Genomic DNA, 25,384 nt, shown 5'->3' on the forward strand with positions numbered 1-25,384 from the left:
TATTATTTTTTTTTTATATAGCTAAACAGACTAATCTTTGGGGAAAAAAAACCCTAACTGGTTTGTTTAAATTGTGCTTCTCTAAATTCAAAAAGCTGACAGATTGAAATAATGGCTGAGTGGAGATGAGAGCAATCAGGTGAGATGTGAAGGGGTTGGTGGTGTGTGCCTCTTTGTGGTGTGTTGGTCAGCACGGTGATGATGCCTTCATGTACCCGGGCGTGCTCGACCGCGGTTGAGAGGAGAGGCACCACGAATGGGGCCGATGTAACTGTAACTGCTTAATTAATCTACAAATGTAACTGGTTATATGACTGACAAATAAAGAACCTTGAACAATCTGTACAATAAATGGTCCAATTTTTGCCCCATATGAGCTGAGAAGTATCGCAAATAAACATCGGTTGCAAGCGGGCTTGAATGGGATCCAGACCCCCTTTGGCAAGTCGGTCTCTGCGCATGTCCTTTCTGGCACTTTTTCCTCACTGTGTAACACTCCCCATGCACATGTTTTCTCTCCTGCACTCCTATTGAAATGGATGCCAGCCACTGAAATGCCTTAGCTGTGTTAATCCGAAAATTACAGAAAGCTTTTGAAGGCACATTTAATGCAGGTGAAAGCAGGTTCTTTTTAAATATCCTGGATCTTGTAGCAGCGCACCCATCCCCCCCGACTGACACAGCAGGTCCCACATTGCTTAGAACAGCCATTTGATTTTTGTCAAGTAAATTAAATGGCTTTTGATTTACTTGGTAAAAAATATATATATATCCAATTTCAAGTCTACCTGTACATCTCAAAAAATTTGAATATCATGAAAAAGTATAATATTTCTTGTCACATTTTAGAAGGTGAAATGTTATATATTATGCATATATATAACAGTGAAATATTTACATTTATTTATTGTAATTTTAATGATTATGACTTACAAATAATAAATTATATGCCCTCAATAATTGGTTGAGGCTCCTTTAACATGAACTATTACATCAATGCGGTATTGCATGAAAGTAAGGTGGTGTAATAAAAGAGGCTTTAAAAGAGGCTTTCAGGTCATCATTGAAAGTGTCTTCCATCTTTATTTTAACAATATTGCATTGATCCTCTCTCGGGTTTGCTGGCTAGTCAGAAACCGGAGCACCATGTTCACTGAATCACTTTTGGGTACATTTGGCAGTGTGAGCAAAAACCAAGTCCTGCTGGAAAATTAAATCAACATCTTTATAAAGCTTATTAGCAGAAGTGAGCATTCAGTGCACTAAAATTTGATGATAGACTGTAGACTTTAGAAAACTCAGCGGACCAAAACTAGCAGAGAACATGACACCACAAACCATCACTGGATGTGGAAATTTCACATTGAGCTTCAAGCAATGTGGACATTGATGTGCCTCTCCATTCTTCCTCCAGCCTCTGGGACCTTTATTTCCAAATCAATTGTAAATTTTACTTTTATCTGAAAAGAAGACTTTGGGATCACTGAAGAACAGTCTAGTTCTTTTTCTCCCTTGCTCAACATGTGCGAAACATGTTGTTCTGGGTTCTTTTGTGTCCTCTCTACTTTATACATAGAGACAGACTGAGATTGGTTTGAATAACTTTATAACTAAATAAAATCATAATTTGAAAACTAATTTTTTTCTGTTTACTCAGGTTATCTTTGGCTGATATTGAAATCCAAAGCAAGAAAAATATTATCCAACAAAATCAGTTAGGAGGCAAATACTTTTCACAGCAACCTAGAGGCACAGTCCAGAATTAAATGCATAATTTCATTGGGATTATGTAAACAGATTTGGAAGGTTCCTAAAAACATATTGTGTAAAACCATTAAGTCATCATTGGAATATAAACTTCTTGAAGCTATACCACCCCCTAGTGTTAGACAATGGACACTAAATCATTAGTAAAACAACATTCAATTCTTTATTGACAAACGTAAATTGTTGTCAGGGGACAAGCTGGTGGTGGGTCTTGGTTAGCGGCAACCAGCGTTAAACTGGTCAAAATAATCCCTGGTGGGTTTGTTGGTATAGAGCTCCTTATTCAGATAGTGCTGACTGGAACAGAAACAGAAATGTACAAACAGTGTGCAGAAAGGGCCAGAAAATTTTCATTTATATAATACATTTCATATTATTTATCAATTTCTAAGCAAGTTACCTGATAAAAGTGTGTATGTGTGTGTGTGTGTGTGTGTGAAAAGCGTAAGCTCACTTTGTCTGCTGCAGTCTGGCCAACTCCTTGTTTTCTTGGTCCATCAGGATTCTCTGTTGTCTTCTTAGTTCTGCCATTTTCTGTTCCTTCTCCTCTGCTGTTTTGGAAATCTTCAGGAGCTGCATGTCCCAGGCTGCATCCCTAATCTTATCAGCCTCACGTTGTTTCTATCAACAAAAAAAGTGGCATAAGTTGTGTGCTATGTATATATTGCTCTAGAGCAGTTGGTTGCAAACCTAACGAATATTTAATGTAAAGCTAATTTGGCATGTTCTTCCCCTGGATGTAAGGGTTTTCATGCTGTGTGCTGCCTGGGAGGAGACTCATGCATTTATAGAAGTGACACCAGGTAACTGGGACTGCAGGCGTACCTTTCTGTCGAGGCGCTGTTGCTCTCTCTGCTCGTGGAAGTTGTTGAGCTGTTTGAGGCTCATCCCCCTCCACTTGTCTGGCAAAACATGAGGTGGTCTCCCTCCTCCCAAATGGGTCTCTGCTGCCTCTGCAGACTCTGTCAACATGTCAGATGTCCCAGTGTGCCATATGTCTATCAGATTATCCATCGCCTCCTTCGTACGCTGCTCCCTGAGGTTCAGAGCTCGCTCCTCAGCCTGTGTGGAACAACATAGGATGAGGCCTCACCACTCTCCTAGAGATATCTCAAAGATTACGACAAACAAACAAAAAAAAGAAGACAGGAGTCTTTATAAACCTGTAAAATGTTCACTCACATAAGCTTGACAGCCACAACCCTTTGCAGCTGTAACAACTTTAGCTCGTTTGAAAGCTTTGATCAAAGAATGACGTGTTTTGATTTTTGACCAATCTTGCATGAAATCATTTGTAAGGTCAAACACTGGTATTAGATGAGAAGGGCTGTCTGACAATCTTCACTCTTATTCATACCAAATTCATACTGGTTTGAGGATAGTGTGCAGAACAGTCAATTTCTTCCACACCAAACACCTTCATCCATGTCTTTATGGGAATTGTTATGAGCACTGATGCATTTGGAGTAAGAAGGGTGCATTCCCAAACTTTTCCCACGATGTTGGGAGCATGTAATTGCAGGACTTCATACACTTTAGGGCATGAGTGGATGAGAACACTTGAATCCAATGATTCGGAGGTGTGAGCAAAGACAACTTGTGGTATAATGTATTTTCCTTCCATGTAACTTTTTATTACCCTCCTTGTGTAGGTGTCAATAACTGTTTGCTGGACAACTGTTTTCTGGCTAAAGCATAACATTTTGTCATTAAAAATCTTTTAAATAATTTTAGTGGTTTTCTGTGATATTCTAGTTTGCATGAATGACAAAATTTCTGGTTTTCATTATTTGTGGGGGAAAAAAAATCACCACGGTTGACAAAAATAGATTAATTTGCGTGAAATTATATAATAAGTTTTACATTCTGAATTACATTACTGAATCAAATAAATTTTGAGAGCATTCTAATTCATTGAAAAGCACCTGTATGCTGCATTTTCTCCCAAGTGATCCTCTCAGGAAGATAAATTTGCTGGTAAATCATTGACATGAGTGGTTATTAGGAAAACTACATAATTATCATGAAAAATGCCATGACCTAACGGCTTTAGAAGGATTTCACTCAATGGGGAATTGAGACAAGAGTGCTCAGGCAAATGAGGGAGCAACTAAGAGGGGGCTTTCAAATAACAACCAATTCCATGCATACATCATATTAGTTCATCCGTGCGTGCTGGTTGGTACCAAACAATGCGACTGCCTCCCTCCTGTGTCAAGTGTGTGTAGGCATCACTTAACATTTTTAGTTTGCAATTCTAATTTGAAAGTCCCAGCCGAGAAACCTCTGTCACAGCTTAGAATCCCCACTGGGTTCGGCTTCAAACATTTGCATCAAATGACGGTGCGTGAGCGTTTGTGTGTTTGTTGCGTACCAAGGCTTGATTGTCGTTCCAGAGTGAGACGAGGGCAGCTTTCCTACGCTCCTCTTCGAGTGCATTCTGCTGGGCCCACATTAGGTCTTGATTCACCAGCTGCTTGTTATACAGCGTCTCTGTGAAGCGTGCGGAGATGTGTTCGTTTTTACAACTGCATTAGCTATTACCCACAGAAAATAGGTCTCAAGCCACACACTCACACAGCACTTCGGGATGAGCATTCATCAAAGTCACCTGGCAGAGAGGACTGTGTGGGAAGATGTGATTGTTTGTGTGGAAAACCATGAAGCACGTTTGTGTGATTTATAGCAGCTCTTGTATTAATTCTGCTCATCGGTAAACACGTGTGTGTGTGTCTGTGTGTGCATGTTCATGTTTTGCTCTTTTCACCTCTATGCTTCGCTCTCTTGTCCCTCATTTTCTTATCATCCACTTGAGCATCCAAATCTTTTTCTTTTTGTTTCATTTGCTCTTTCACCCTTTCCTTCCGTCCTCGATCTTCTCCCTGTACATTAAACAAAAGCAAAGAAAAAGCAAGGTGATTTCCCACCTTTATTGCATTTACTGCTGTTGCTCGTTCAAACACACCTATGTCAATCTTACCTCAAATACATACATGCTGGAAGGACCCAGTTCAGTTTCTGGAATCGTGAGGTTGTACGCCCCCTTCACCTCAACATCATGAGAGATCTTCATTTGCTGCTGTAAATCCCAGAACTCGTTCAGGTCCTTTTGCAAAGCTTTCCGCTTCTCTTTCTCATTGCTATCTTGCAGAAGAAGCACTTCATCTTGGCATCTCTTCAGGTTATCTGAAATAAGTTAAAAAATATACAAATGATCTGTATTTATTAGTGATAAAATGTAATTTTATCATTGTCTAGTTTCTTCATAAATGGTAAATTAACTGTTCTTGTGTAGCTCTTTGTCTAGTCCAGACAAATCCAAAGCTCTTTCACCCATTCACACACAAACCGATGGTGGAAAGCTATGACATTGTAGCCACAGCTACCCTCTGGCAGTCTGACAGAAGCAAATGACATAGAAGAATGTTTGTAGTTACCAAAATCCCTGTCTCGTTGTTTCTCACAGCCTCGCTTGTACTTATTATCCAGGACTTGCTGGTTTAGAGCATCCAGGTCAAGGCCTATCACATGCAGGCGAGGATTGAAGAATCGGGCTTGCGAGCTCTTTCTGCAGCCCTTCGGGCCTCCACAACCTTGTCTTTTGAATCATCAACAGGCAAGTCCACTTTATACATTTTTGTGGCGTCTAGTCAGGTTCTGAAAAACAAAACTACATTCAAAACTATTTTATTGATCCCAAAGGGAACTAAGATGTTGTTGTAACTCATATTAATTCAAATTCTTCAGACTTATTATAGATGGTAATGGCTGTTGACATGAAAAAGGCTAAAATAAAAATTAAAACAACAAAGAAATGACATCATTACTAACAGATTCAAGCACAAGAAACACTTTTCCAAATAAAAAAAAACAAAACAAAAACTATTAAATTAATTCAGTAGGTAATTCATACAGTATGTTAGAGGTAAAAAAAAAAAAAGCTTTTTCAGTTTAAGTTAAACTGTATGCCGTCTTTATCCCATGGAGTTTATATGAAAATGTTTTTTCGTCATTCAGAAAAGAAAGATAAAAAGAAACCAGATTAATTGGCTTCTCTGTCTCTCTTGTAGAAAGCTTTTAAATTACATTTCAAATTTCTTAGAAGAACTAATAAATCCATATCTTCACTCGTACCTGTAAGATACTTGCTGCATAAAAAGTAGGAAATTGCAGTTAACATCAACCGAACGTTGTTGCTGTCACCGTGTTATGTTTGGGTTTGGCTGCCCTAGTAACCATGGTAACATGTTTTTTTGGTACAAGTCTCTCTAAACTTAAAAATATACTTACGTAATTAGACAAATATATTGGTAGAATTTAAAGGTAACAATATTTTTTAATATTTTAAATGCCATTAGCAAACACAAACATTCATGTATGTGACGCACAGTTACGTTGCTTTTAACTCCACCTCGCGAGAAAATGCGAGGTTTCGAGTCTCGCGCGCTCAAGCTTTTCCTGTTGGATTGTAAAATGGCGCTCTGTTGTTACAAGTGTTCCGATTTAATTTGACAAGGATTTTTTACGCGGTTTTTATGTTAGAGACTTTGCGTTTACTTCATAATGTAACTTATGTACAAGTGAGATACATGTTGAGCAGGAGCGTTCATTCATTTACAAGTTCAGTTCGTTTGTGTTAGACAAGTTGCTCGCTGCAGACTGCCTGCTAGCATCATTAGCTAACTGTTTTAACATTGTCCGTGCAGATTTTCATCTAAATATAAGCTCATTAACAAGAAAAAATGGGCTACTTAAAACTCATAGAGATAGAAAACTTCAAGTCATACAAGGGACGACAAATCATCGGACCGTTTCACAAGTTTACAGCAATTATCGGACCCAATGGATCGGGTATGTTATGATGGAGAGCTAAGACAAAAATGTAAACTGTTTGCTACCATTGGCTAACGGTAAACACGGTGTCATCTCGTTGTGCTGTTTATTCTTGTAGCAGTTAGGTATGGTTTATTGTAAAACACTTTGCTAACATTGGAGCGTGTATTTTGTAATACGGGTACTAAATATTTTGCACTTCATTGTTGTTGTAATCTGTTTAATAGCTTGTCGGATTGCATGTTATTGCGTTAGGGTGTTATGTAGAACATCCTAATGCACTTTAGTTTTGTGAATGTTACTAAAACGCTGAGATTTACAAAAAGTTGTGAAATATTTGTGTATCTTGAGTATGACAGTGGTCTTTCCTGGACAAATTGTATATTTTGCTTAATCAGAAAACAATGCAGCTTTATTTTAGGTTGAGATGATAATTTTTGGATAGCCTCAGATACACGCAAGGTGTGACAAAAATGGCAGCTATGAAAGATTTTAACTTTGTGATGCATTAATATGAAAGAAGCAAAAGGAAATCCATTTAGGGTGTGGAAACGCAACTTAAAATTTCAATGCACTTCATTGCAGGTAAATCCAACCTCATGGATGCCATCAGCTTTGTGTTGGCAGAAAAGACGAGTAACCTGCGTGTTAAGACTTTGAAGGATCTAATCCATGGAGCTCCTGTGGGGAAGCCAGCTGCCAACAGCATTTGTCAGCATGGTGTACCAAGAGAATAATGGAGAGGAGCGTTCCTTCACACGGGTCATTATTGGTAAGAAGTCGTTATGTACAAATTGAGAAGATATACTGTCTGTTGGTAATATTTATAGTGAAGAAACAGCTTTTTGTTATTACATATCTTTCTGTTTGAACAACATGACAAATATTGTCTACTTAACCAATTATAATTCTGGTAAGAAGAACGTGTGTGTTGTTCTTACCATGTTTGCTTTGTAACTAAAGAACACGGTTTGTCTTAGGGGCCTCATCTGAGTACCGCATAAACAATAAAGTGGTTGGACTACCTGAATACAGCGAGGAGCTGGAAAAACTTGCCATTTTGATCAAAGCCAGAAACTTTCTTGTCTTTCAGGTAAGTGTTTAGTGAATCTCTTCCTTCACAGCGTTTCAGTAGCAAACCATTTGTATAAAGCTAACATACTTTTGGTATTACTTGATTATAAGTGAATTAGATTAAGTATTTCATTCCTGGTGTAACCCTTTCGTTGTTTGTCACCTAATGTGTTACGAACAGAAATAATGTGACTCCACACAACTGGTCCACAGCTCCACCAGTGCTCCTCAGAACTCTGGTTTTTTATTTTTATTTTTAGATGTGATCGTATAGATTTTAAACAATAACACAGTTAACAGTTCCTCAAAACAAAACATTCTTATTCTTCAAGTCAAACAGTAAAATAACTGATAATAGCAATAAAGCAACTGCCATAGCAGTTGACAGTTGTCAGTTACATTCACAAAAATGATTTATTTATTTATTTATTCATTTATTTTCCTAAATATATATATATATATATATATATATATATATATATATATATATATATTGAACTCACCTAATGTGTTACGAACAGAAATAATGTGACTCCACACAACTGGTCCACAGCTGAAAAAAACAAAAGACGCAGTTAGCGTTATGACCGGTTGTCAGCCACAAACACCAACTGGCGCTGCTCTCACTCATAGGGTCATATCTTTACAGTCCAACCACAAGAAAACTTTATAAATTATATTTCTAAATATTAAATAATCTCTCAGTATTTTATTAATTGTTGAACTAGAAAAATATTACCCTAAGTAAAAAAATTAGCAAAGAGCTGCCTCTCTCGCACCTACCTCCACCAGCGCTCCTCAGAACTCTGGTGGGGGAAGCTGAGAGCGCCTGAAGGACCCGTTGCGTGCAGTCACTCATCACACCACTAGATGGCTCAAACACATAAATCGAAAATCCCAAACACATACACACTATTATTATTATTATTTTGAGCAAAATTCAAATACACACTCATACACAATTTTCTCTCTGTTACACTGGCTAACATCATATTTCTATGGTGCGGTAATATTTTTGTCTTTCATTCTTTGGACAACTGCTTTTATTCACCTGAGTTTTTGGTTTTGTTTTATTACACAAACGGGGGCTGTGGAGTCCATTGCCATGAAGAACCCCAAAGAGCGAACGGCGCTGTTTGAGGAGATCTCACGTTCCGGGGAGTTGGCACAAGAGTATGACCGCAGGAAGAAGGAGATGGTGAAAGCAGAAGAAGACACACAGTTCAATTATCACCGCAAGAAAAACATTGCTGCAGAGCGCAAAGAAGCCAAGCAGGAGAAAGAGGAGGTAAGCTCTTTGAAATAAAATAAGATGAACAAACTCAATTTTGTTCAATATTTAATATTTTAATATCTCAAATTTAGACCGGGTCTACAATTTGCTCTTGGCTAAAAGACCTATGAACGTTATTTTCATTCTATGTTCCTGATTGGGTAAGGTTTTAGAGATAAAACTAGTTTTTTTTTAATGATAAAATTAAATATTGTATTTTTTTATTCTGACTAATCTCGTCTACCCAGTCTTGTCAAGGACATTGGAAAGTATTTATTTTAAATAGAGATTCACCAATCAAGCAGCTGACTAGAGATCAAAATGAGTCTGTTTTCCTCTGCTTTTCACTGATCAGGGTTGAACTGGTCAAATATAGAAAATTAAATGCATAAAATGTAATAACTTCTATGCATTTAAAAGTTATGCAATCTGACTTTTTTGAGTTGAGTAAAAATCAAATGAATGTCTTAATTTTCTGTTGGATTCAGAACTACTTCAAAGGACCTACGGCAGATTTTCTTTTATGTGTTAAAATAGAGTGCTGCGCTAAAAAAATGTGAATAAATCTGCATATGATTAATCAAAAAATGTTTCTACTAGGGAAAGCCTGATTAGCATATTTCATTCCTTCCAAGACCACCTTTGTTACTGCAAATCAAATCTAAATCTGCCATAAAGTTCAACCTAAATAAGTTCTAAAAACAAAAATTGATCGCAAAGCTAAACACATTATTTTCTCTCTTGTTCTTGACGTCCTTGTCAGGCTGAGCGATACCAACGCCTTAAAGACGAGGTAGCCAGAGCCAGTGTACAGTTACAGCTCTCTCCAGTTTTCAACAGCTCTTCTCACCCATGCAATAACTCTGACTAGTTTAGAAAGACTGCTGTATCTTCTCTCTTGAATTAACTGCTTGGCAGTGAATGTAAGAGGTGAGATTTTGAGCTCCCTGCCCCTTTCTTTACACTTTGTAACTTTTAGAGCATTCTTTGTTACCTCCTCATCACACAATTTTTCTTTAGTTTGCTTAGACTGTGCTCTAGTTATTACTGCTGAGAAAGCTTTTCTTTGGAGCTTTTCAACCCCTTCTTTTGCATTTATAGCAATGTCTTTGGCAGATCTTTTCGGCCATTGGTCAATAGGTTGCACCAAAAATTTTGGTCCATTTTGCCACTGTGAGTCCTCTTGGAGATGCTCAGGACATGCTCCTCTTGATGTAATATCTGCAACATTGAGCTCACCTGGAATCCACCACCAATCTGCTACAGGCCCAGTTTTCTGTATTTCACCAATTCTGTTAGCAAAGAAAGTTTGGTACCCATAGCTGTCACGCTGAATGGCTCCTAACACAGTTTGGCTGTCTAGAAGATGGTACCACCCTCCAATTTCCATCCTACTTTGCTTTTCAACATACTTCCTCAGACGAGCTGTAAACACAGCGCCACAGATTTCTGCTTTTACAGGTTCTCCTTTCTGGTCGAGTGGAGTTAGTTTTGCTTTGGATTCTACAAGTCTCACTTGGATCCCTTGCTCTGTCTCCCATCTGAAGTATAGAACTGCCCCATAACTTGTCACTCCCATCAGAGAAAGTTAGTCCAATGGGCTTTCCAATCCAACTGATTGGTGTTAAACTCCTGTGAAATTTAATTTGGCCCAGGCGAACATACTCCTGGAACAATTCAATGGCTTCATTTCTTAGCCCATCAGAAAGTGGTTGATTCCAAGTATCACCTGCTTTGCCTGCAGTTTTGGTTTCTTGAAAAGCGTTTCTCACTAGAATGGCTCCTTTTTGTTTGGTGGGTGTGACTAGCCCAATGGGATCAAAAAGACTAGCTATTTGGCTAAGGAGTTCTCTCCTAGTGAGAGGATTTGGAGTTTTTATTCTCACTTCTCCTTCTTCTAGGTTTTGTCCCATCCTCATTTTTTTCCTCCTTCTTGAGAAGTTAATTGATGTCATCAGATACAATTTATCCTCCTCCACCAGATATCCCACTCCCAAAGCCTTATTATCGTCCTCTTCCAGCTGATTAGGGAGTGTAAGGATTTTGTCTCTGCTAGATAAGGACATGTTTTTCCTCCCACTTTGACCTGATAGGACCCATGGTTTCAAACAGAATCCCCCAGCTTGTAAGATCTCTTCCACATTCTTAATGTGTCTATGCAAAAGTTCTGGGTCATTGTCAGATGTTAAAATATCATCGACATAACAGTCTTCTTCCAGGATCCTCCGCTCCTCTTTACAGCTGTCAAACATGGGCAGTTTTCCAGTCTCTTGCATCGCTACTTGGGCAATACATCCAGCAGGTCGATCCCCAATGTTAACTCTGGTAATGGCAAACTCACCGATCTCCTCTTCTGAGCCGTCTCTCCAGAGGAACCTGTGTAGATGTCTCTCCAGGTCCTCTAGCCACACAGAGTTATACATCTTTTTAATGTCTCCCAGGGCAGCATGCAGTCCCCTTCTGAACCTGAGTAGAACAGCACAAATAGGATTTAAAACATCAGGACCTTTCAGCAGAATATCATTCATACTTAGGCCTCCAAATCTTTGACTGCTGTTCCATACTAAACGCACAGGAGTGGTCACAGAATGTGGATTTGGCGCCACCTGTTGGTTTACATACCATACTGGTCCTTTCCAGTTTAGAGTGTCTTCTGTTAGTTTTATTGCTGCTTTCCTCTCCACCATTTCATGCACCTGGTTTGCATAGACAGTTTTCCATTCAGGCTCTTTATTTAATCGTCTTTCTGTTCTTAAGAAAGTTGATTCAACACTTTTCCTGTTATTGGGAAGACAAGCGGGTTCTACAATCCAAGGATACTTTGCATCCCAGTGGGGAGCATCACTGTGGTTATCTGCTTGCACATAGGTAAGACCTTGTTTGATTATTTCAAGTTCTTTCTCCTCCATTAATGTCATATCTTTCCCACCTGGCTGACATGTCCCACAGCGACATCCACCACACTTTGGTTCACAAGCTGCTCCTATGCTCTCCCACTTCTACCAATCAATGAACTCTTTATTGGTATTTGTGTTTTTGCTTTCTGCTTTAACTTCTTCAAAACTGCAGGCTTCTTTATACTTTACAGCAGCAATGCGCATAGAACGAGCAAAGTGCATTTCTGACCTGTATGCTGCCACATCGATGTCTTCACAAAGATCCGGATGAGCTCCTCCCACGGTCATGCCGAGTGGACTGTTCCACAGGACCAAGACTCCAACAACCTTGACTCTTTGAGGGGCCAGTCTGCCTTCTCTGTGGCTTATTAGCAGCTCAATGGTATCTGGTCTTTTAAGGTCCTCCAGGCCAACATCTGGGAAAAACTTTTGCAATTGTTGAGGTTGAATGACCTTAAGCACTTTAGCAATTTCACTAAGTCCATAACAAATGAGTTGGTGAGCTTTCACTGTGCCTTTTGTGGTCTTAACTCTCACTTTTAACAGGTATCTTTTTGTTCTAACTTTGACTGACATTCCCCCAACACCATGAACAACTAATGTTATGTTTTCACCTTCCAGGCTCAACCTTTGTAAACTTACCCTTTGGGCAAAGGAGGAAATGGTGATCTGAAAAGCTTCTTTTCTTACAATCTTTATCTCTACAAAGGTAAGTGCTGATGCAATCAGCATCTCCATGCTTTCTCAGACACCTTTTGCATGTGTCCAACGTCTTTACAATGTTGAGCTTTTCAGGTAAATCCATTGCTTTGAACTGTTTGCAGAAGAATATTTTATCTCCATGTCTTGCGTCTCCACACACAATACAGGCATGATTCTTTCTTGTGGATCGAGTAAAAGCATGTCGTTTCTCAAACTTCTTCTCAACCTTTTCACTCACTCCAAGTTGCTCCAATTTCTCTAGAACTTCCTCCTGTGTTTTTAAAAATTTGAGAAGACTATCAAAATGGTTATCTGGTGTAACTGCATTGGCAGGATTAACCATAAAAACTAGCCAGTCTCTCTTTATAACATCAGGTAGTTTACTCTCTAGAGATTTAATAACCAGAGGATTTTTCATTGCTCCAATATTACCTAACTGTTAAGTCAGCTAGAGCCTTTTCAATTGCTTGAATAAGATCTATCACTTTCCTTGGCTGGTTTGCTTTCCGGGGTGGAGTCTTCTCAAGCTCTTCAATAATTTCTAAAGCAATGCTTGACTTGTCGCCATACCTATTTTCCACCACTCTGAACATATCTGCAGCAGTATCATAAGCAGACAGTCTGATCAACATTTTTGGTCACGATTTAGGTTTGGTTTTAAAATGTTTAGGAACCAAAGCCTAAAGTCTAATATGCAGGAGAGAGAGTTGGATTGTCTATGTTATTTGCGCAACAATGTGTATAAGTAAGGGTTGGACCAATCCTCCTTCCAACCCTAAATACAAATACAATTCCAACCCCCATTTTTTAATCGTTTTTATTTAAAAAAAGTTTCCTTTGACTTACCAACTGTTTTCTAGTTTATGCTCCTTTATAACATAAGCGCCCAATAAAATACGTTGAAGATTGTGGTTGCCATCAAATGGATTTTGGGACATGTCCCCTTAAATGTTCATAATACTTTGACATTTTAACATTTGACTTTTATAAAAATCAAAAAAATACAACAAGCTGAATTTTTCCCAATATGAATAAAACAACAGCGCTTGTTTTTTTTCCCATCAGGCCCTTGAAATGGGCGGTCTGGCCTCCTTGTCCAAAGATCCTGGTTTTGTCTCCGTAACTAAGAAGGAGATGGCCGACGCCATGCATATCCCCATTTCAGAGATGGAGGGCGTGGCGAGGGGCATCCTCAGCGAACGCTCCGACAGCATCCCCTCCGTCAAAAAACGACGTCCTGTCCCTGTAGCTCCACCCATCCCTGCTGGAGGAGGACAAAAACCCAGCCAGCCAGAGCCGGCGGTCAGAAAGAAGAGACGCCCGGTTCCCACAGTTCCCAGCCGAAGGAAACAGGATGACTCCGAAGTTTAGGTGTGTGTTCATTGAGTTTATGTGGATAAAGTGACTTCAGCTCGTCCACGTTGTATCACCAAGCTTGTTGCCCCTTTGACGATCTGTATCTGTTAGCCTGACTCCAGGTCAAACAGCAGGTTGGGGAAATTGGTTACACCGAGACATCTTTCAGATGTATGACTAATAAAAACAGAAAAAAATAACTTAAAGGAAGCTGATTGATACACTTCTTTTACCTTATCATTTAACGAGAATATCCATTCCACAGGTGGGATAGCTGAGTGAATAAGGAAAGTGTCTTACTGCAGCCTCACTGAAGGGGGCAGTGATGGTGAGCGAGGCTCAGTGTAAACTAAACAAATGGCAGCAGCCTGTTTTTGTGCTGCACTTGATAAGATGTTGGGAAAGTACTGTGGTAAGTGGAAACAGCTAGTTTTATCTTCCTACCAGAAATCAAAAGTATTTCAAAGGTAGGAGCTTCAAACTGACTTTGTGATTGAAATTTCAGCAGGTTTTCTGTTTAAAACTGTTCTCAGCGGTTTATTGTAGCAACGTTTATCCTAAGTTCTAGCTGTAATAAACTGTTTGCCGTATAATCTATGTAGTAAAAAGTCACCATACAGTTATGGGTTGTATGTTTGTCCCTTAGATTAGATTTGATCCCTGAAGGGTTTTCAGCATACCTGGAGTATGGTTGCTTTCGCTTGAAACTTCAGAGCCACATTTTTATTCACATCAGTGTGGACTTTTGCACTTGATTCATGTTTTGTGCTCAAATTCAGTCTTCTCTATTTTTGGTTATTGATATTGCCCTCTGATGTGCCTGCGTTTAACCGTCACACATCAGGTTTTAACGTCGGTGTAAAGCATTTTCAGCTTTACTCTCCCTTTACTTTGGATTTTGTACAATCAAGTTTGATGTTTTCACTGTTACACCCTCATAAAAAACAAAACATCTAATCCAATATGTTTGTCTGTATGAGCATTGTTTCGTCCCTGGATACAAATAAAGAACCCTGACATGTGGATGCTTGGTTGCCGTCTCTGGAGGAGGGGTGTTAAAATGTCGTCTTCTTAAACTGAAAACAAAGCACGAGTTTGAAACAGAACGGCAGCTGATTGTTAACAGCACATTAATAAGTACAAAGACGAACGCACATGATTTCACTTTAGATTTATTAAAGCAAAGCCAACCAAACAGACATAATCATCTTATTCATGCTGAAGTGGTTTCAGGTGATACTCCAACTTATTAGGTACTTTTGACATAATAATATTAAGTCAGGTTTCAAAAAGGTTCGAAATCTTCCTATAGCACTTTAAGCTACAGCCATTTTTTTACTGCTTCGTTTAGTTGTCACACAGGGAATCGATCCACCACACAACTAAACACTCCTGATTGAGCTTTTAAAAATAGTTGCACATATAAAATGTAATTTGCTTTTAAGCACACAGAGGACAGGCAAAGGCTTTAAGCAAACAAACAGAGCCATAAACGGTATAAAAAAGGAACTTGCTTATTTTAAAGGCATTTTATTAACTGGTTAGTATAAATCCTACAGTTCACTAAAAAGCTTTGAGTCTCCTTGTACTTTATCATAATTCACTACAATAATGGTCAAATTCAGAGAGGGTCGTTTCCATTAAATGTACAGAAATCTTCGGTTTCACTACAAAAAACACATACCAGCAAGAAAAGGTTTTATGAATGACTAAACTATAAAAAAAAAAATACAACCAAAAAAAAAAAACAGAACTGAAGACTTACTGAATACATGATCAGTAACTATATAGAACAGTACTGAGCAGGCTCTTGTTACTCATTTGGATTCGGGTTGGCATCAGGATACTGCGACAGGTCAAAGGTGAGAACTTTGCTGATAACACAATCTCCTTGCTGTGAAACAGAGAACAAGAATCGCTTTCATTTCTTCAAGTAACCACTTAAATGTCATAGACACTCTAAAAATAAAGTTTCTTTATTTCAGTCCTGCCAACTTGTTAAATAAAAACTCTTTGGAGGGTAAAAATGCTCAGCAGAAAACTGGTGAGGCTGGACATCCTGATGCTGCAAATTACAATTAGCATTTGTTTTATATCGCAGCATCTAATCATCTGTGTGACTACAGTTGTAGTCACACAGATGGTCAGTGAAAAGGGAAACCTACCTCTGGATAAACGCCTATCAGAGAGTCAGCCTTGGTGTAGAACTCCTCCTTCAGAGAAATGACAATAGCTTGGAAGTTTTGTACTGACTGGTCTTTGATGTAATTGGCCACCTTGAGAAGAAAGAACATATATGTATATATATTTTAATCACAAGCATCACTGATGAAAAGTCAGTGACAGTGAAATCTGAACGCACTTTGCCAATATTAGTGTTGTCCAGAGCGGCATCAATCTCATCCAGGACGAAGAACGGCGCCGGTTTGTAGCTGCAAGGACGCAGAAGAGATGTTAAAGAGGTGGACAGGAATCTACTTTCATCCAGGTCCTAAAAATATTTAAATATCACAAATACACCAAGCAGGAGTCACCATGCTCATTACTTAATAGCGATTAAAACGCCCGCTTGTGTTGCTTTTTTTTTGTCAGACCTGTGGATAGCAAAAAGCAGAGCCAGGGCAGCAACCGTCTTCTCTCCTCCAGACAAATTATCCATGGGTCTGAACCTTTTCCCTGGCGCCACACAGTTATAATTGATACCATCCAGATACGGTTCCTCTGGGTTTTCTGGGCCCAGAAAAGCCTGCAAAACAAGAGTGATTAAGATCTCAGACTAACTAGTCACCAGCCAATATCTATTTTCTGTGCAGCACAATGAGTGGCATTAAATATTGTTTTCCAATTAAGAAAGATAATCAACCAGCAGGAAGTTAAGAGCTGGGTTGTCTACAACAGTAAACGTGGCTGATAAATAATACAATCTTTACTGCAGTGATTTTGCTCCAGTAAAAGCGAAAACACACCTGGGCGCTGCTGTTGCGTGATAGAGCTTTGTAGATCTCATCGATGTTGGTGGCCACAGACTCGAAGCAGGTATTAAAACGATCAAACCTCTCTTTCTTGATCTGCTCGAAGGCTTGCTTTGCCTTTTTGGCTCTCTTACGAGCGGCCTCAAACTCTGAAATCCAACAGATAACATCATCAGAACGAGTTCCTTTTTGGACCATTCTAGGAATCTCGTCCTCTGGTCCCGTCTCCGTTTCGTCAACGAGGATCGTGTCCTCTCACCGTCACTGGTCTCCTGGAACTTGTCCCTGACGCTCTCCAGTTTTTCCATGGCCTTCATGTTGGGAGCGCTGATCCTCTGCAGGATGCTCTGCTGCTCGTTCAGACGCTGCTGCAGCGTGTTTGTCTCTGCTTTTATCTCCTCTTCTGACAATGCATCCTTTAGGAAATTACAAAGATGTCAAGTGGCTTATTTTTTATTTTAATAACTGAAATATTACATGTCTTTTATGTATATAAAAAAAACAGCTATCTCCTAAGCTTTCAAAAGCTTAGGAGATAAAAGTGGTTTACCCTGAGAAATTTGTGCAACATTTTTTCAGAGTGGGAACTGCTTTATTATAAGATACAGGAAGTTCTTATGGTTTGAAAAGATGAATCTCTTAAATTATTTGGAGCATCTACCTTCAGATCTTCAGACAAGTTGCTGTAGTCGATTTCTATTAGAGCTTCTTTAGCCAGAACGCTGCTGGACGTCCTCTGACTGCTGGAGTCGTCTGTCTGAGAGCTTCCCTTCAACAGCAAGAAATAACCTTAATTTCTTTTCAAGTCCTGATTTTAAAAAACAACAACAACAACAAAAAAAGCTGTCCATTAAAGCAAACATCTTTGCCATGTCCTCATACTTCTCCCTGGCTGATATCATCCATGGTTCCAGAGCGAAGCGGCAGCCTGATGTCCTGCATCTTGCAGGCCTGCAGCAGGTTGTGGCGGTCACTGCGCTTCTGCTCCAGTTTGGTCTCGATGGCGGTGACCTCCTTCTGGAGCTGGGTCAGCTCTCTGGAAGGCAACAAACAGATTTAGAAAATGCACACTAAAACATTTTTATTTCATCTTGGTTTTAGTCAGCACTGACTTGTTGGCGCCTCCCAGTTTTTTGCGAATCTCCTCCATTTCGTGGTTTTTATCGTTGACTTCAGATTTCTTGGTGAGATGTTGGTTCTTCAGGTCCTGCAGCTGGGCCATCGTCTCATCGATGATTTTCATGTGTCTGTGCTCCTCCTGAGTAAAACCACAGATCACATTCGTCTTGATTTCCAGCTGAATCAATATAAAACCATTAATGCTGACTTTGAATATATTTTTGGACCTTCTTAAGGCGCTCTATCTCAGCCTCGTCTTTCTTAACAGTTTGCTCCCACATCATGACTTTCTCCTGGTCCTCCTTCAGCTGGTTCTTCTCATAGTCCACCTGGATTCCCAGACGGGTCTTCTGGGTCTCGAACTCGAGACTGAAATTAAACGACACCAGTCAAAAAAAACGTTTTGCTACCAGAGAAGTGACTTAAACTCTAAACTGACCGCTTCTTTGCGATTTCATTCTGCCTCTTCACTTTCTCCTCCTCAAATTCTCGGATGTTTCTCACTCCGATCTCCTTACAGAATTCAACAAACACCTCGTCCTCCACCTACAAGACAAACTCGGCCGTTAAACTACAGAGAATCGAATGTAAAGCTGGTTTGAAGCGGGCTGTGTGCTCAGTCAGTCTCACCAGGTTCATGCGGTCTCGGAGGTCAGTGATCTCTCGCTCACGGGATTGGATAATCCTCTTGATGTCATTGATGCGAGGGCCAAAATTCGCAAGTTCACTCTCAAGTTTGGATTTCTCCTGCAAACAAGAAGTCAAACAAAAACATCATCAACAACAACAAAAAAAACACCTTAAAACCAACAATCACTACTCAAAAGTCCCAAAAGACAAAACAAGAGGCTCGGGGCGTACCTGCATGTTGAGGGAGAGGTGCCTGGTTTTGGTCTGCTCCAGGTCGCTCTGGGAGTATTTGAGTCTCATCTGCAGGCCGTGTGCCTGAGACTGCACCTGACGCAGTTCTGCCTCCTTCCTCTTTGCCTTCATTTGCTCCTGCAAAGAAAACCCGAAAGTGATTTATGCTAAAACAAGGTATAAATGAACTAAATATGCAATCAAATTCTTCTGAGTTGGTTACCTTTAGCTCCTCTGTAAGTTTTTCCTTCTTCTCCTTTAGTTTGTCCACCGCCTTCTCGTCCCAGCGTCTGGCCTTGGCCTTCAGGTCGCTGGCTCCTCCGGAGATGACTCCTGACTTCTGGAACAGCGTGCCGTCCAGGGCTACAGTCTGAACACAGGATAATAAAGACACATCAGCAAACTAACATCTTAAAATATCAACAGTTTTCTCATCCCAAACCAGGTTAACAACCTTGTGTCTGTAAGGCCCTCCGAAAGCGATCCTTCGTGCGTCCTCCACATTCTCACAAACCAGAGCGTTACCGCAAGCATACTGAAGGGCTTTTTTGATGTGTGGCGGCTCGTAGCGGATCACGTCAATCACCAGCTTGGCCCCGCGCAGCTCTCTCAGCTTTTCATCTGTTGGTTTGACCTTAAGGGAAAAAAGGTTTTCTGCTCATTGGGTGATCAATATGAATGATAATTACCTCCAAAATTGCTGCTAAATCAGCAGTCTCCAACTCCGGTTTTTAAGGGCTACTGTCCTGTACCTTTTAGATGCCCCCTCCTGTTCTACACACCTGAATCGTACTAATGGCTCATCATCAGCACTCAGACGAACCTGATGATATGCTGAAGAGATAATTCAACCCTTTCATTCAGGTGTGTTGGAACAGGGAGACATCTAAAGGTTGCAGGACAGTGTCAGTGAGCAATAGAGACCTCCGTTCTAAATCTTTGAAAATGTACTTGTTTATAGTCCAAAATAAAATCTTTACTTTCCACTGTAATTACTTTTCCCTTGAGGTGTTATCTGTAGTGTAATATTCACCTCAAGATAGTCAAGAGGAAGGAAGGTCTCAGGCTCTCCTCTCTGCTCCTTGATGTACTGGATGCAGTCTCGGCCGGTTTTCTCTGAGTCGACGATGATGGCGTCCATGTTCTTGCCCAACACTTTGGTAACAGCGATCTGATATTTCTTCTGAGTGGGCTGGCACAGGTCGATCAGGCGGCCGTACTGAAAACACAACAGCAGGTGGTTTAATTCAAATATGCTCAGTTTTGGACAGCATGGGTTGATTTTGTACATTAGTAAATTACCACAGATCCGGGGTAAAGTCTCTTGATGCTCTCCATGATTTCTGCCTTGCGCTGCTGTCGACTGTTCTCCTGTCTGTCGATCCTGGCATCTCCCAGCTGCTCCATCACCTGAAGCAAATGGAGGTGGTCAGTCCCGTCCAGTCATGCTTTTCATGTCAATCAAGACCACGCAAAATATTTATTAAACGGGAGAAGTGGAGTTTTGTTGTGGTTACTTGCACACACAAAACAAGCTGTGCTCTACTCTGTGGAGCTGAAAATATCTCTACTTTTACTCCTCAGGTTACATTTGGGACTTTGGGAAAACGCACCACTGGTGTGGCTATCCATATAATTTTGTACATAGCTTGTTTTAAGGAATTGCAACCGACAAAGTTTAAAAAAATTAAAACTTTGTCGGTTTTATGGTTTGAAAAGATGAATCTCTTAAATTATTTGGAGCATCTACCTTCAGATCTTCAGACAAGAAGATCTTGTCTGAAGATCTTGTCTGAATCCACTACATTTTTATTAAAATGTAGTGGATTTTAATAAAATAAAATCCACTACATTGAGGGGAACTTGTAAGCCGCACCAGAATATAAGCAGCTGATATCTCCGCCGCTCTTGTCGCTCCGAGGGGCATCCTCAGCGAACGCTCCGACAGCATCCCCTCCGACAAAAAACAACGTCCCGTCCCTGTAGCTCCACCCATCCCTGCTGGAGGAGGACAAAAACCCAGCCAGCCGGAGCCGGTGGTCAGAAAGAAGAGACGCCTGGTTCCCACAGTTCCCAGCCGAAGGAAACAGGATGACTCCGAAGTTTAGGTGTGTGTTCATTGAATTTGTAGTGGCGATTATTTGTCAAACCAAACATCCAATAAAAGTTCCTCAAGCCACTAAGAGGCACTGGGGTCCAGTTTCTGTACGCAGGCAAAAGAAGATGTAATGTCCAAACTTGTTGATTATTCAGGATGGTTTAATTTTCTTTTCAGCAACAATTACAGAGTTCAAACTTCCCTTTGTTCTCATTCTGTCGATCTTACTCTGCTCTCTTGCTCTGTTCTTTTGCTCTGTTCTCTTGCTCTGGTAAAAACCATAGGCCCCAAACCCAAATGCCTGCTGGTCCTTTACCAGGCCCCTATACTTATAGAAAAGTGGACTGACCCACATGACTTCCTGTCTAACTCAAAGAATGAATAAGAAAAATAATAAAACAAAAAATTAAATAGAATCAACAATTATTAACCTGCAAATAAATACTGTAAATAATACAAAAAATATACATTTAAGAATTAACTAACAAAATTCAAATGGATAAAGAAATAGAGAATAAATAGCTCCAACACATTGTGTACCACAAATGGGCAACTGCAACAACCTACAGAACTGCAGGGACTCGAGCCATATAGCTCAGTGAAAATGAGCCATGTCACCCTTCTGAAACCTCCACAGAACAAATTTATAGAGATTGATTTACACCTTTGTGGACTCTCTGGTGGTATGTTTTGTGTTTGGTAGTTTATGCTAAATTTAAAATAGAGTGTCAAGAAATCTGGTATGTCAATGTGAGATCTGTCCAGGCTCATGCAGAAAAACAGATCATAAAAGGCTTGAGAGACTGCCGCAGCCTTGTATGTTGATTAATGATGATTACTTAATGTGTATTCTCTGTATTTTAATATATTGTGACGATGAACCAAAATCAAATAATCTATGGTTGTTGAAATGCAGTGAATTGATGTTTTATATAGAGAAAACTTGAATGATTAAAGGTAATTATATGTTAAAAAAGTATTACAGAATCATAAGGAGAACAGTAGAGAAGGAGGATGTGGGTGCAAGTTCAACTAATTTGTGAATTCAGCAAATTTCAAGCTGAGGGTGTGAGTTTACAGGATGCAGCTCGCCGTTCTGCATCAGATGACTTCCTGACCGTTCAGAGTCAGCTAACTTCTCGAGAAAGGAGTTGTTGTCCAACAGGACTGGGTCACAAGTGAATTATTTCACAATCATCAACAGTCACCAGGGCGGAGGCCTGAGTTGATGGTTGGGGTCTGGTTGCGTCATCAGGTAGATGCGCACAATGTTCTTTCCCTCTCTCTCTCTGCTGGTGCACGCCCACCAAGTAGGGGAAAAGTATAAAACCTTGGAGACGGAGTGATACGATGTTCTTCGTCCCCGGCACCGAGACTCAACACAAGTGCAGTAAGAAGACCAGCAGAGGACCACATCCTGGAACCGAGGGGAACAAGGAGTACTTCGCGCAAAGGGACGGGATCCATCTACCCACAGCCTTGGTTCCTCATTGGATTTCAACACTCTGCGCTCAACCCAACGATCTCAAAATACATCGCAACGGACTTGGGGAATTGAACAAGGGTCACCAAGTGACGGGGAACTGTGCAGTTGGATGTAACAGACAGTTCACTTTGTTTCAATTCCAAGGAGGATTTATGTTTCAAGGATAAGACTCTGACCAAGGACTACAAGGACTTCTGTTGCCAAGATCCAATTTCATCAGGTGGGTATGAGTTGAACTGCACCCCAAAGCCTTTTTTGATAGACAGATGACAGTGTAGGGAGGTTGTGAGGAAAGGGTTGACTTGATCTAAATGGTATTGATTTTAATTGAATGGTGTAATCTCCAGTGAATTTTCTTTATAATCACTCTAAGCTCCTCGTTGGCCTGCTCAAAGTTTCCTGTAAAAAGTGTTTGAGAAAGAAAACGCAGTAACGGGTGAAATTTGAAGGAGTGAATTTCTTCTTGTTACGACTTGAACAGCTTTTTGATGTGCCGCACCTTCAGTTTTGATTTTTAGTGCCGTCCTGACCAGAGCGAACAAGGTGGCGTTGAACGTGACGGTGCCATCGCTGTTGAGGGGCATGTTCATCCCAACCAAGCGCTGCAGACAGAAGAACGAGAATCTTCTTTTCTTCTGTTTTACATTTTCGTCTACAAGAACGCATCAGGGGGGAAAATAATTCACTCTGTTTGGAGCTTCCAGTTATGAATATGAGCAATTCCTTTTCCAGGAAAAAGGAATTGGTTGTTCCTGGAATTGCTTTTTCCTGAAGCAAAAATTTAAAATGTTTAAAAATTTTAATTTGATGCACAGCTTTGACTTTATGTGAAACTCCTTTAATCCACATAGATAGGGGTCAAGTTTGCAGGCACTTTATCTATTTTAAAACCATATTTGATGAGTGATTAGGGTGCAAACTAGTACCCTGAAAGAAACGTGGATCTTCAAGAACAACCAAACATCAGTTTGAGCCTCCTGTAGTGGCGATTATTTGTCAAACCAAACATCCAATAAAAGTTCCTCAAGCCACTAAGAGGCACTGGGGTCCAGTTTCTGTACGCAGGCAAAAGAAGATTTAACATCCAAACTTGTTGATTATTCAGGATGGTTTAATTTTCTTTTCAGCAACAATTACAGTGTTCAAACTTTCCTTTGTTCTCATTCTGTCAATCTTACTCTGCTCTCTTGCTCTGTTCTTTTGCTCTGTTCTCTTGCTCTGGTAAAAACCATAGGCCCCAAACCCAATTTATATGCTTGTCATTTACCCTGCTAAAGGTTGCTTAATAAATACATATACTTCAAAATTCTGATTAGGTTGGTGGACATTGAAATTAATTGAGTCATTTGAATCATAGTTCTTCTATTTATGGTAAAACCAGTATACATGATTCCAGTAATGTGGTGGCTTCGGACTTTCCTTTGGTGAGTGTAAATAATGACCCTGGGACTTAAAGCTTACACTGTTAGACTTTTTATTGTAATTTTACAGTAACTTACTGGCAACAGTGTTGTCAGTAAGTTACTGTAATTGCCATTCTACAGTACCTTACTGGCAACTTACTGGCAACAGTGTTGCCTGTAAGTTGCTGTAATTGCCATTCTACAGTACCTTACTGGCAACTTACTGGCAACAGTGTTGCCTGTAAGTTGCTGTAATTGCCATTCTACGGTACCTTTACTGTTATGATATTTCACAGTTAATTTTTACTGTGAGTGTGATTTACAGTTATAACTGCTTTACTGTAAATGTAGTTTATAGCATAAAACTGTAAATGTATTTTATAGTAAAGCTGGTCTACTGTAAACTTGTTTCACAACATAATGTCAGTTTTACTGTAAATTAAAGTTTACATTTTTTAATACAAGAATATTTTACCATAAACCGAAAAATTTCATAAAAGAAATTTTAGTCCAAGTACTGTGAATAAAAACAGGTATTTATTTTCAGCAGATTTGTTGAAATAAAATCCATTTATATATTCACAATGTCATAAAGAACAATGTCACAATACAATATAATGTGCTATAAAACAACAAAACCATAGAACACACTACAGGTCATGTCAATATTTTTTATGGCACATGTATGTAGCAACATGAACGTGTGCATCAAGTACCAGCCATAAACTATTAAAAGACTGACTTTTAAAAAATATATAGAATATACTTAACTTCATTTGAATATGAACTGTATTTCATTCAATATGGACACTTGAATGCATCTGGATCCAATAACAGTAACAATCTTTACATAACCTTTTCTATTTGTTGCACACTGTACAACAAAAGAACAACTAAAAAAATTGGGCACTACAAATTTTATGTACCACATCAGGTATGCACCAACATGAACACGTATATCATTCAAATGGTGAACAGTCAAAAACCAGCAGAGGCTGCATTGTCAGAAAGCAGTTAACAGTAGCTTAAATGTGCTCTGTTACACAATACATCACAAAAACAGTGCAAGTGTGATAATGTACTGTATGGTAGGCATTCATATCAATAAATATTGTTATATCAGATGCATTTCCTACATCAGAAGAACTTTTATTCCATTTGTCAAACAAAACCGGTGAGATCCATCTTGTGGAAGCTGAACTGTAAAGAATAAGACAGACGATGTGGGAGGTCATGAGATGGTCAGGAAGTTATCTACATTTTCAAATCGACAGGAAGGCTGACAAATTAAACTGAAGTGACAATGTCCAAATGCATAAAATCATTGGCATAAAGCAGCATTAAGTTGATAATTTCTTTTAAAAAAAATCAATTAAACTTAAGTGATAATAGAAGCTGCATAAAGAATGAGCAGGACTGGCTTCTCTTCAGGTTTTTGGATTGTTTATGGCAGTCAGTCTTCACCAATTCAAACGATTGCGTACTGTATTGAGACCCTGCAAATGTCCCCAAGGAGACGATGAAATACAACATGTCATAACAA

General features: G+C 39.6%; 3 protein-coding genes and 1 pseudogene across 6 annotated transcripts in view; 2 read left to right on the plus strand and 2 right to left on the minus strand.

Moving 5' to 3' along the window:
• Window positions 1-1,911: 1,911 nt before the first annotated feature.
• On the minus strand, window positions 1,912-8,303 carry LOC122836902 (RIB43A-like with coiled-coils protein 1). Its single transcript, XM_044126884.1, is given in 9 exon segments — window positions 1,912-2,064; window positions 2,222-2,388; window positions 2,593-2,829; window positions 4,142-4,260; window positions 4,535-4,649; window positions 4,748-4,953; window positions 5,205-5,321; window positions 5,324-5,424; window positions 8,178-8,303. Coding segments are annotated over 8 exon segments (1,122 nt in total). The 5' UTR covers window positions 5,403-5,424; window positions 8,178-8,303; the 3' UTR covers window positions 1,912-1,982.
• Window positions 6,202-14,925, plus strand: LOC122836911 (annotated as a pseudogene).
• A 133-nt stretch (window positions 14,926-15,058) lies between these two features.
• LOC122836894 (structural maintenance of chromosomes protein 1A-like) lies at window positions 15,059-20,331 on the minus strand. The gene is made up of 17 exons (XM_044126874.1): window positions 20,157-20,331; window positions 19,888-20,073; window positions 19,309-19,488; window positions 19,078-19,224; window positions 18,855-18,992; window positions 18,624-18,740; window positions 18,433-18,539; window positions 18,221-18,362; window positions 17,987-18,132; window positions 17,757-17,910; window positions 17,536-17,643; window positions 17,134-17,290; window positions 16,869-17,023; window positions 16,497-16,648; window positions 16,265-16,334; window positions 16,068-16,178; window positions 15,059-15,796 (listed from the first exon to the last, which is right to left on the minus strand). The coding sequence occupies exons 1-17, from the start codon at window positions 20,259-20,261 to the stop codon at window positions 15,716-15,718; spliced, it is 2,256 nt and encodes a 751-aa protein (XP_043982809.1). The 5' UTR covers window positions 20,262-20,331; the 3' UTR covers window positions 15,059-15,715.
• Window positions 20,332-22,074: 1,743 nt separating this feature from the next.
• LOC122836861 (neural cell adhesion molecule L1-like) overlaps window positions 22,075-25,384 on the plus strand; it is a 31,014-nt gene continuing 27,704 nt past the window's right edge. For 2 of the 4 annotated variants that reach the window (XM_044126822.1, XM_044126847.1), the window contains exon 1: window positions 22,076-22,658. The gene's annotated coding sequence lies outside the window, so the exon portion shown is untranslated. Of the gene's footprint in view, window positions 22,659-25,384 lie in introns of all 4 variants that reach the window. The other 2 variants (XM_044126837.1, XM_044126855.1) reach the window with 2 other exon arrangements.

This window comes from Gambusia affinis, linkage group LG01, assembly GCF_019740435.1.
Source record: "Gambusia affinis linkage group LG01, SWU_Gaff_1.0, whole genome shotgun sequence".
Lineage (NCBI taxonomy): Eukaryota > Metazoa > Chordata > Actinopteri > Cyprinodontiformes > Poeciliidae > Gambusia > Gambusia affinis.